Source organism: Ipomoea triloba, chromosome 2, assembly GCF_003576645.1.
Source record: "Ipomoea triloba cultivar NCNSP0323 chromosome 2, ASM357664v1".
NCBI classification, from domain to species: Eukaryota; Viridiplantae; Streptophyta; class Magnoliopsida; order Solanales; family Convolvulaceae; genus Ipomoea; species Ipomoea triloba.
In genome coordinates, this window is record NC_044917.1 from 2,497,551 (window position 1) to 2,507,577 (window position 10,027).

The 10,027-nt window shown below is 37.8% G+C and overlaps 2 protein-coding genes across 2 annotated transcripts in view; both read left to right on the forward strand.

Annotated features, from left to right (window-relative positions):
* Positions 1-51: 51 nt before the first annotated feature.
* LOC116011433 (U-box domain-containing protein 35-like) lies at positions 52-3,698 on the forward strand. Its single transcript, XM_031250993.1, has 10 exons — positions 52-477; positions 570-688; positions 790-1,013; positions 1,115-1,169; positions 1,246-1,498; positions 1,787-1,897; positions 1,967-2,254; positions 2,353-3,111; positions 3,198-3,276; positions 3,362-3,698. Exons 1-10 carry the CDS (start codon positions 208-210, stop codon positions 3,373-3,375), a joined length of 2,172 nt encoding a protein of 723 aa, XP_031106853.1. The 5' UTR covers positions 52-207; the 3' UTR covers positions 3,376-3,698.
* A 997-nt stretch (positions 3,699-4,695) lies between these two features.
* Positions 4,696-10,027, forward strand: part of LOC116011237 (vacuolar protein sorting-associated protein 53 A) — a 10,818-nt gene continuing 5,486 nt past the window's right edge. The window contains exons 1-11 of the mRNA XM_031250776.1: positions 4,696-4,881; positions 5,222-5,310; positions 5,805-5,899; positions 6,336-6,392; positions 6,567-6,717; positions 7,389-7,459; positions 7,716-7,840; positions 8,222-8,382; positions 8,506-8,647; positions 8,773-8,836; positions 9,615-9,797. Coding sequence (XP_031106636.1) covers positions 5,253-5,310; positions 5,805-5,899; positions 6,336-6,392; positions 6,567-6,717; positions 7,389-7,459; positions 7,716-7,840; positions 8,222-8,382; positions 8,506-8,647; positions 8,773-8,836; positions 9,615-9,797 — 1,107 coding nt within the window. The 5' untranslated portion in view covers positions 4,696-4,881; positions 5,222-5,252. The remainder of the gene's footprint in view (positions 4,882-5,221; positions 5,311-5,804; positions 5,900-6,335; positions 6,393-6,566; positions 6,718-7,388; positions 7,460-7,715; positions 7,841-8,221; positions 8,383-8,505; positions 8,648-8,772; positions 8,837-9,614; positions 9,798-10,027) is intronic.

A 10,027-nucleotide genomic window follows, 5' to 3' on the forward strand; every position in this document is an offset into this window, starting at 1 on the left:
ACATTTTAAGTTTGTGAAATTTTTAGGCAACAGAGCGATTTTCGATTCTTCCCACGTTTGACCAAAGATCATGCATTGTCTTCGTCTTCTATGGTCTTAAAAGTTCGAAGATGGGAAAAGAGAAAAGGAAATCCAAAATCTAGAAGAAAGAAACGCCATTGAAATATGAAGTCTTCCTGGCCAACAAGCTAGGAAGAAGATATCGAGATGTCGTGGCTTTCGAATTCAAATTCAAAAGTTGGGAGCCCGTCGGCAAGGCGGTCCGGTGGGAATGGATTGGTCGCCGTCGCCATCGACAAAGACAAACCAAGCCAATATGCCATCAAATGGGCGACCGAAAATATAGTGTCTAAAGGCCAAACTGTCGTCCTCGTCCACGTTGCCACCAATCAAACCCCGTCCCTCAGCAAACAACAACAGGAAAAACAAAATAAAGACTTGTTCCTCACTTTCCATTGCTTCTGCACACGCAAGGAAGTAAGTTTTTTTTTTTTAGGTTTCCGTATCTTCCTGGCCTTCACGAATTCAATTACATCGATCTGTGTTTAATCTTCGTGTGTGGCCAACAGATACATTGCCTCGACATTGTAATCGACGGCCCCGATGTAGCCAAGGCGTTATTGGATTACGTCTCCAAATCCGCAATCGAGAATCTGGTTCTTGGTTCATCCCGCCACACCTTTCTCAAGTTAATAACTCCAGGATCATATCATATCTTCTCATCTTTAAATGCTTTCTTAATTTTCTATGATTTATAATGCCCTACCTTGTGGGATTTTGTGGTTGCAGAAGATTGAAGGTGACGGATATCCCAACGTTAGTTTCAAAAGGGGCGCCGGATTTCTGCACTGTTTATGTAATTTCGAAATCGAAAATTTCCTCCGTGAGAAATGCGACTCGTCCGGCCCCTTTTGCTTCGCCTCTTTGCTCCCAAATACAGCAGATACAAGAGCAGTCTCATAGCAGTCCTGTCATGGCCGATATTCGCACCAAAACTTCTCCCAGTTTACGAGGTTAGTTTTCAAAACATTAGCCGGTTGTAAAAAGGTGTTTGGTAAATTAGCTGATACCTGATGCATTGATTTCACACGTTTTCATCTGCATTAATTTGCAGGGTTTGATGAAAAGCATGTGAGGTCTTTCAAGTTAGAGGAGAGCGAATCAGTTAGGTAAATACAATACCAGAAAATTTGTGGTGTTAATTACTTGTTGACAAAAATACTAAAATGGAATTGAATGCCGCAGGCCATCATGCCCATCATTTGAAAGAGTTACGAGAGGCATTCCCAGGAGGATGCTTGGGGAGATGACGGAAACAGATATCGATCTGTCATTTGTGAGCTCCGGCAGGCCAAGCAGTGATCGGATGTCGTCTATTGCCAATCTCAATGATATGGTGGAATCTGGACGAACTCCACGCCTATCATCAAGCTCAGATGGTAGCTTTGGCTCTGGGCTCAATTCCTTCACTGATTTTTCCTCCTCGTCTCTGGATAATGTAAGACCCCATTACAATTTAGGTTATTTCGCTCAAAACAATAAGGATGTTGTTTTGAGTGAAATAATCCAAACAATAGTTAATTGGCGGACTAGGCAGCCTAATCGGTGCGAGGTCTAGTCAGCGCCTATGCGGCTTAGGCGGCCTAGGCGATTACCTAGCCGACTAGCCGCCTAGACCACCAGGTAATACACTAGGCGGTCCATCGGTGCATAACGCCTAGGCAGGGATTAATTGGCGTTTAGGTGGGATTTTTGCAACACTGATGTTAATTAACTGGCGCTGCAGCCAGTACAGGATGAAGGGGATGCTGAAATGAGAAGGCTGAAGCTAGAGTTGCAGAAGACCATGGATTTGTACAGCACTGCCTGCAAAGAGGCACTCACTGCTAAGCAAAAGGTATATATGCTGCAGATTGAATATTCTCATAGGAAATCACGAAACCACTGATTCAATTCCTTTATGCAGACAGCAGAGCTCCAACGGTGGAGGGTTGAAGAGGAAAGAAGGATAAAAGAGGAATCTAAGAGCAGTGGGGCTGAAAACGAACACAATAATAGCAGGTCACTGCCTGTAAGATATAGAAGATACACTATTGATGAAATTGAAGTAGCCACAGAATATTTCTCAGAAGCTCGCAAGATTGGGGAAGGAGGATATGGCCCCGTGTTTAAATGCTATCTTGATCATACTGTGGTTGCTGTTAAGGTCTTGCGCCCTGATGCTGCCCAAGGAAGGGAACAGTTTCAGCAAGAGGTATGTATGTATTTTATGATCATCTTTTATGTATAAATAAATAAGCTAAAGACTAAAGTTGGATTGATTTAATTTGATGTTGCCTGTGACATATATAGGTTGAGATACTAAGTTGCATGAGACATCCTAACATGGTACTGCTTCTTGGAGCCTGCCCGGAGTATGGCTGTCTGGTGTATGAATATATGGGTAATGGCAGCGTGGAAGACCGGCTGATGAGACGAGGAAACAAGCCTGCACTCTCATGGCAAGTGAGGTTTAGGATTGCAGCAGAGATTGGTACTGGCCTCTTGTTTCTGCACCAGAACAAACCGGAGCCAATAGTGCATCGCGATCTCAAACCAGCCAACGTTCTGTTAGATCAGTACTATGTGAGCAAGATTAGCGATGTTGGGTTATCGAGGCTGGTGCCACCAACAGTATCTGAAGGTGTAACGCAGTTGCGAATGACCTCAGCAGCTGGAACCTTCTGCTACATAGATCCCGAGTACCAACAGACCGGAATGCTTGGGGTAAAGTCCGATGTTTATTCCTTTGGCATCGTGCTTCTCCAGTTGCTGACAGCCAAGGCAGCAATGGGCATATCTCACCACGTTGGTCGTGCCATCGATAAGGGAGTATTCACAGAGATGCTAGACCCTGTTGTTCCTGACTGGCCTGTTGAAGAGGCCCTGACCATGGCAAAATTAGCCCTCCAATGTTCAGAGTTGAGAAGAAAAGACAGACCTGACTTGGGCAAAGAAGTCTTGCCACAACTTGATAGATTGAGAGCTTTAGCAGATGAAAGTATCAGTCATTTCTTGGTTGGTGGTGGTGCAGTTTCCTCCCCCTGTCATAGTCAGGCTTCTGCAACACAAGTAAGTCACTTTCTTTGCCAATCTGCAATAAATCTCGAAAACGTTTTTGAAAAAAAGTAATGCTCTTCAAATGCTGTAATGTGCAGGAAGTATTAAGTAACTCACAAGTACACTCAGAAGTCAATAACCCATCAAGCTCTTCAATGTCAACAGGAGGCCTATCAGGTCTATTTCAAGAAACTCACTGTCTTAAATATATGTATAACATTTTGCTTTCCTTGTGCTCATTAGTTCTGCTCTCAATTTCCAGGTCCTGCTTTGTGATTCAAATTCAGCAGATACAGCTTAGCTATTCACTGTGTTAGAGGAGAATGAAGCTCAGGCTGGAATGCCATAGAAGCTAATCATATATCCCCACAGATTGCTTAGGATGTTAGTGTAAATCTCAGACAATATTTTGAGAAACATTTGAGTGGAAGAAGAAATCTACATTAATATTTTGAACCAGTAAATACCTTTCATGTGAACAATAGGGAAAGATTACACTGGATATTCTTTTGTATATGTATGTATGATATAATGTATTTCTTTGTACATATAATGAGAGTGAGCATTGAACTTGCAACTATACTAAAGGTCTTTGGCAATCCTTGGTTTGTACTTTGACATCATTAATTACATTGTTTAGCAGTTAACATATGATAAGATTATGTTTTAATTATTAATCTAAAATAATGATGGTACTTTTTCCACTATCATTGATTATAGATCAAAGTTAAACAATAACAACAAATTTAACCGTTATACCTATCACGTTTAATAAAACATTGTTTTTTTTTTTTGGAAAACTTAATAAAACATTGTTATATCGTTAATTTATTTTCCTTTTTAAAAAAAAAATAAAATAAATGATGATACAACTACTTTGGTGACACTATTAGTACTTGTATCACTTTTTATTTTCAAAATACAACATTTTTGCATATAATATTATTCATTTGTTCTAAAATTTTGTATTAATTTTTGTTTGTTTGTTTATTTTTATTTTTTTATTTTAATCATGAATAAAGGTAAATTCAAAAGCTTACTTCGAACTATTGGCTCCACTTTAATTAAGTGGGATTTGACGATGAAATCTTGCCCCACACTGATTTTCCCATAGTGACTTCCAAATCTCGACGGGAGGAACCTCCAAAATCCCACTCATGTGTTATGTGAAAGGGAGAGAGAGGCAAGAATATCGACAATCCTGTTTTGCTCACGAAATTTATAGTGTACTTGCACATCTTTAAGCCCTTTATTTATTTAAATCGATACAAATAATTAATTTTAATTGTCGAAATAATTTTTTTGGGTAACATGAACACTCATAGCCACCACATAAGGTGTAAGGATAACTTCCGTTTTTAGTTTGGTAATTACACATTTTCAAGTTTTAGTCTCTGTGGGAGTGATCATTGGTCTTTTTGATTAGATCTGATACCTCATATGAATAATAAAGTAACTAAGATTCATTCTATCTTTTTGTGGTCTTTTGCTGACTAATATCACAAGACCGAATTTATAAGTAAATACCTTCAAATAGTGATAATTACTCACTAGTTCTCTAGCACACCAAAAAAATAAAAAATAAAAAATAAAAAATTAGAGTAATTTTAGATCAAGTTTCCAACAGGAAACGGTTCTCAATCTCCGGTTCATGTGAAGCAGAGTCGACTCACCGAGATCTAACATCTTCTCCACAGTAGCGATCAACCACCACGACTACTTCATTTTCGGAGTTGATGAGCTCATGAGCAGACACCATCTGGTCACTGCATCCCTGCCCAGGTTCTTTTCATACTTCGTAGATTTTCTATTTCTGCAATTCAATTCATGTTCTGGAGAATGAGATATTACCATAAAGGAAAACAATGAGCTGCTTGTTCTGATACTTCAATGGATGATAGCATTTGATTAAAGGAATTTTTAGTTTATTATTTAGAGCAGGGTAGTCTTTTTTTTTCCTGGATCTTTCTAGTTTTTCCTCTGCTAATTTGTTGATCCCCCAGCTTCTGCCAGTTAGATACGGCACCCTCTTTAGGAAAGGGCGCGGAAGTGGATTGCTTGTCTTTTGCAATCTGAATTGTGTTTCTGTTGAATAATCAATTACTTCGTGATTTCTTCATAGGTTTTTGTAGTAGAATCTGCAAGCGTATAAGATGGCAGCTACGGACAAGCAGAATACCTTGGATTACATCAACCAGATGTTCCCAACAGGTCACACATTTTTATATTTGAGTAGAAATTTTGTTGTGTGCTCTATTTGTCTATGCTAATAAGCTTTTTGATGGATGCTCACCATGATCAATTCAGTTGCATGTTTTGTGATATAACAAACTCTAAATAGAATTTATATGAGAAGACATATGTGATCCTTTGTAAGATTTTAAATCCACTATTGAAGTGCAAAATTTTTATTTGTATTTTAAAATATTTAATAAATCTTTGACAAGCAAAAATTTATCTGTTAGTATTCTATTTAGCTATTAGTCAGCCTTGTGTTCTCTAATGTTCTGCATGATTTTTCAACATTTGAGGATTAATACTGAAGTAATTGAGCAATACTTCAGCAATATTGGTAAAATACTTCGCAGTGTTCCACTTAAAGACCAATTAACTTCTAGCTTGTCATCTTCAGTTGAGCAAATATGCTTATTTAAGCCAATGGTGTTATCAAGTTATTTGATATATGGAGCATTGTTGATGTGCAGAGGCATCTTTATCCGGTGTTGAGCCACTGATGCAGAAAGTACATAGTGAAATTCGTAGGGTGGATGCTGAGATATTGGCTGCTGTTCGTCAACAGGTTATTTCTCTTAAATCCCTCCCCGCTGATTAGACTTTTTTCTCTCTAGTTGATATTATCACCTGTAGTTCGTGAGATGGGAGGGGTTCCTCAATATTAACCTTCTTTTGTTTTTTATTGTGCAATAAACTTGGGATACTCCTGCTCTTTTAGTCCCTCTCATTGATTACAAATTTCCCCCCCTAGTGGGTGTTATCTTCATGTTTGGTAAAATGGAAGGGGAAACACCCTTTGTTTCTTACCTTGTAACCAGCATAGGATCCTCCTTCTGCTCTTCTATTTCTTCATTAGACTTCCCATAATGACTTTGAGGTTAACAAATTATGTAGACAAGAGGCACTGCTCTTATTATTGTCTATTCTTAAACATTTCATTTTCCTTCATTATTTCCTTATTCCCAACATAAATTATTTTTGCTGAAGCTCATTTCCTGCAGAGTAATTCTGGATCCAAAGCCAGAGAGGATCTTGCTGCTGCTACACAAGCTGTGCAGGTCTGTTCTTCAAATATAGTTTCTACCTTGCTCCATTGATGAAATGCCATTGCCTCAATCATAAAAGTTATTAAACTAAAATGTGGTCAATTCTTCCAAGATTACTGTCTGATAGTACCTTCATCTTTTCTGGCTCTTTCAATTGATTCAATTTGTAACCGTTTCTTGAACCAGGAACTAATGTATAAGATTCGAGAAATTAAAACCAAAGCAGAGCAAAGTGAAACAATGGTCCAGGAAATATGTCGTGACATTAAGAAATTGGATTTTGCCAAGAAGCATATAACAACAACAATTACTGCACTTCATCGTCTCACAATGCTAGGTTAGTGTCTTCTTTACTGCATAGTCAGGAGTGTCAGGGGTGTTTACTTCCATGCAATATTTTATAGTTTGGCAATGCAACTGCCTGTTTGACATGGAATTGATATTGATTTGTATGTTGATTTACGTGAAGAAGATTCATGCTATTGTTGCTGGGTTTAAAGGACTGGAAAAATAGAATTTTCTTTGATAATAGTTGCTTTGATCATGTTCTGCTTCGCCTTGTATTGGAAGCTTGAAAGGATATTACTGAGGTTGGTGTAAACATGGCACAAAGGATGAACTGTAACTTTGTAAGTGTAAAAGGCCCCATATACTTTTCCCTGTCACTTCTTTTATTGAGGAAACTGATATATCCTCTCAAAAGAAAAGTAGGCTGAACAATACTAGGCATGATTGCCTACTATGGGTCCTCCTAATTGGGCGACTAAATCTGATTCTCACTTATATAGAGTTTATGATGACCATGATTGTGGTTTTACATCTAAAATAACAGGTTGGAAGTCTCTTTTGCTGTGTTGTAGCAATTGATTGGTCTATCTGGGTTGAGAGTAATTCTTGGATTCTTTTCGAGTACACATGCATGCCTTCTTTTATCAGGAAAAAAGTTAAAAAGAAAACTCCTCTCCCCCAAATACTCATTTTGATGTTTTTTTGGGGGTATTATGACAGTCTCTGCTGTTGAACAGCTTCAAGTAATGGCTTCAAAACGCCAATATAAAGAGGCAGCTGCACAGTTAGAGGTACTTTAGCAGTTGCTTCCCCATTTACTTTTTAAAAATTTTTCCTTTGAAGCTAATAACTTTTCTATTCTATGATGCTCTCCCATTCAACAACTCATACCCATACTGATGTGTGGGCTTGCAATTTCACTTGATTACTTTGATTGCAATTAAACATTTAAACATCTATCAGAAATAAAACATTAATTATGGAACAGGAATAAAAAACACCACAAGATTAATGTAACATATTCAACCTTGTTATAATGAATTTCAGGCTGTGAATCAGTTGTGTAGTCATTTTGAAGCCTATAGGGACATCCCAAAGATCACAGAGCTAAGGGAGAAGTTCAAAAGCATCAAACAAGTCCTCAAGTCTCATGTGTTCTCTGACTTCTCCAGGTCTGTTATACTTACTTTGAGGATTGATCAGTGAAGAACCTAATTTGTGTGGTTCTGTAAAGATTGAACTATATTATGTAACAAGTTTGTTGGAAGTTTCCCTTTCTAGTCACAAATTTGTCCAAAATCTTTAAATCTGGTTGAAGATGTACGAGTATCCTTGTTAAATTCTAAGAGTGTTAAGAGACACAGACTCTTGAAAATCAGCTTGAAACTTCTTTCTTCCCCCTTTTCCCTTCTGAACTTGCTTATTAGTAAACTTTGGTCGCAGTTTCTTTTGCCTTATTTTCTTCATCCTCTTTTAATTTTGTGTATGTATTGCTCCATAGTATTCTTTTCAATGTTTCCATGTCCTTAGTATTTATTTTGTTCCACCTGCAGCTTGGGAACAGGAAAGGAGACTGAAGAGAGTAATTTGCTGCAGCAGTTATCAGATGCATGCTTAGTAGTTGACGCTCTTGAGCCATCTGTGAGAGAAGAACTGGTGAAGAATTTTTGCAGCAGGGAGCTTACCTCGTATCAACAAATTTTTGAAGGAGCTGGTTTGTCCAGTTTATAATGAATCATTTTATTATTCATCCAAATTAAATTAGCATTGATTGGTTATAAGGTTTAAATTGATATGCATGGTCTTGATAGCCTATTGCATGTGCAACATTATACAGAACTAGCAAAGTTAGACAAAACTGAAAGGCGATATGCTTGGATCAAGCGTCGTTTGAGAACAAATGAGGAGATCTGGAAAATTTTCCCCCCTTTGTGGCATGTTGATTATTTGCTTTGCATCCAGTTTTGCAAGTTGACAAGGTTTGGATATATTTATTGTAGAATGGAAAAGGTTTTCCTTTTTTAGGGACATAAACATAAATTATTATGATGATCCTCTCTCCACTTCCTGCCCCCCTTTTCATAATCACATTCCACTATTCCAGGGCACAACTTGTGGAGATCCTTGGTAACCTAAAAGAAAAACCAGATGTTGCAACATTATTGATGGTAAGTGACAGACATTGTAATTTAATTGAATTCTTATATTTAATGCATGATGACCCAATATTTAAATGATTTTTTCTTTCTTCTCATGGCACATTGAACGTTGGCCAAGCAGAATGCTATTAAACTAGTCATAGTGAATGGATCAGTACTATATTACTAAAGTTTAAAGATATTCACTATACTACATACCAGTTACTCAGTTAGTCTGCTATAGTTAGGGCAATAGGTCTGCTAACGGTAGACTACAACAATTTCCCGAGTTTAAGTTGGTGGCTATGTTAGTGTAGAATAGATTTCACATATTACGGGTGCCATTTGGGGGAATCTTAAATATACGTAGTATTAATTTTTGGGTATTGTGTGCTTCAAATCCCACATTTCTGTATTTTTCCATTAATATGCAACTCTTTGTCTTGGAAATTTCATGTTGTCAGGAGTGTATTAAAAATTGATTGATGATCTTGCACATATTTGTAAGATAAAAAAACAAGAAACCTTTGTGGTATGCATGAAGAATAAGGCTGTTAAAAAGATGGCCACTATTTTATGCATGCCTAGGCAAAGGTCAAAATAGATTTATTTGATGTGGATATTCATTCAGACCATGGATTGGTTAAAAATCCTTTCCTTCAAAAATATTGCATTGAGCATAGAAGTGGGTATCTGTGGATTTCTGAAACTATCTGGTAAATATTAGTCCTTTGATCTGCATTACTGCATAATAATACATATTTCACCGATGATTTCTCCTATGGGATTCATATGTTATTTTATGTAGGCTTTACAGCGAACTTTGGAATTTGAGGAAGAGTTAGCAGAGAAATTTGGTAGTACCAGCCGCAGTAAAGAAGCTGGTAGTGCTGAAGATATAGATAGAGTTGGACAGAATAGTCAGACAGTTTCCGATATTCGAAAAAAGTATGAGAAAAAGCTTGCTGCACATCACGGAAGTGAATATGAGGTATGCATCATTGTTTCATTTTGGTTAAAGGGAAGATAGGGGGAAGGGTGAAAAGTTTTATTCTTCCCTATCAAACCCCTTAATTTGTTTGAATAATTGGAGGGGAATAAAAGTGATATGTGGAATTATATAGAAAGGAGATACATATCCAATATATCCACTTTTGGATAGGTAGGGGATGCTGATATGGAGGTTGACCCCCCCCCCCCCCCCCCCCCCCCCCCCCTCCC

What these genes read in the sequence shown, in the direction of transcription:
- LOC116011433 (XM_031250993.1), top strand. Translation starts at nt 208, where the DNA reads ATGTCGTGGCTTTCGAATTCAAATTCAAAAGTTGGGAGCCCGTCGGCA. An exon ending in CACTCACTGCTAAGCAAAAG is followed by an intron (nt 1,898 to 1,966) that starts GTATATATGCTG and finishes TCCTTTATGCAG; the next exon opens with ACAGCAGAGCTCCAACGGTG. An exon ending in GGGAACAGTTTCAGCAAGAG is followed by an intron (nt 2,255 to 2,352) that starts GTATGTATGTAT and finishes TGACATATATAG; the next exon opens with GTTGAGATACTAAGTTGCAT.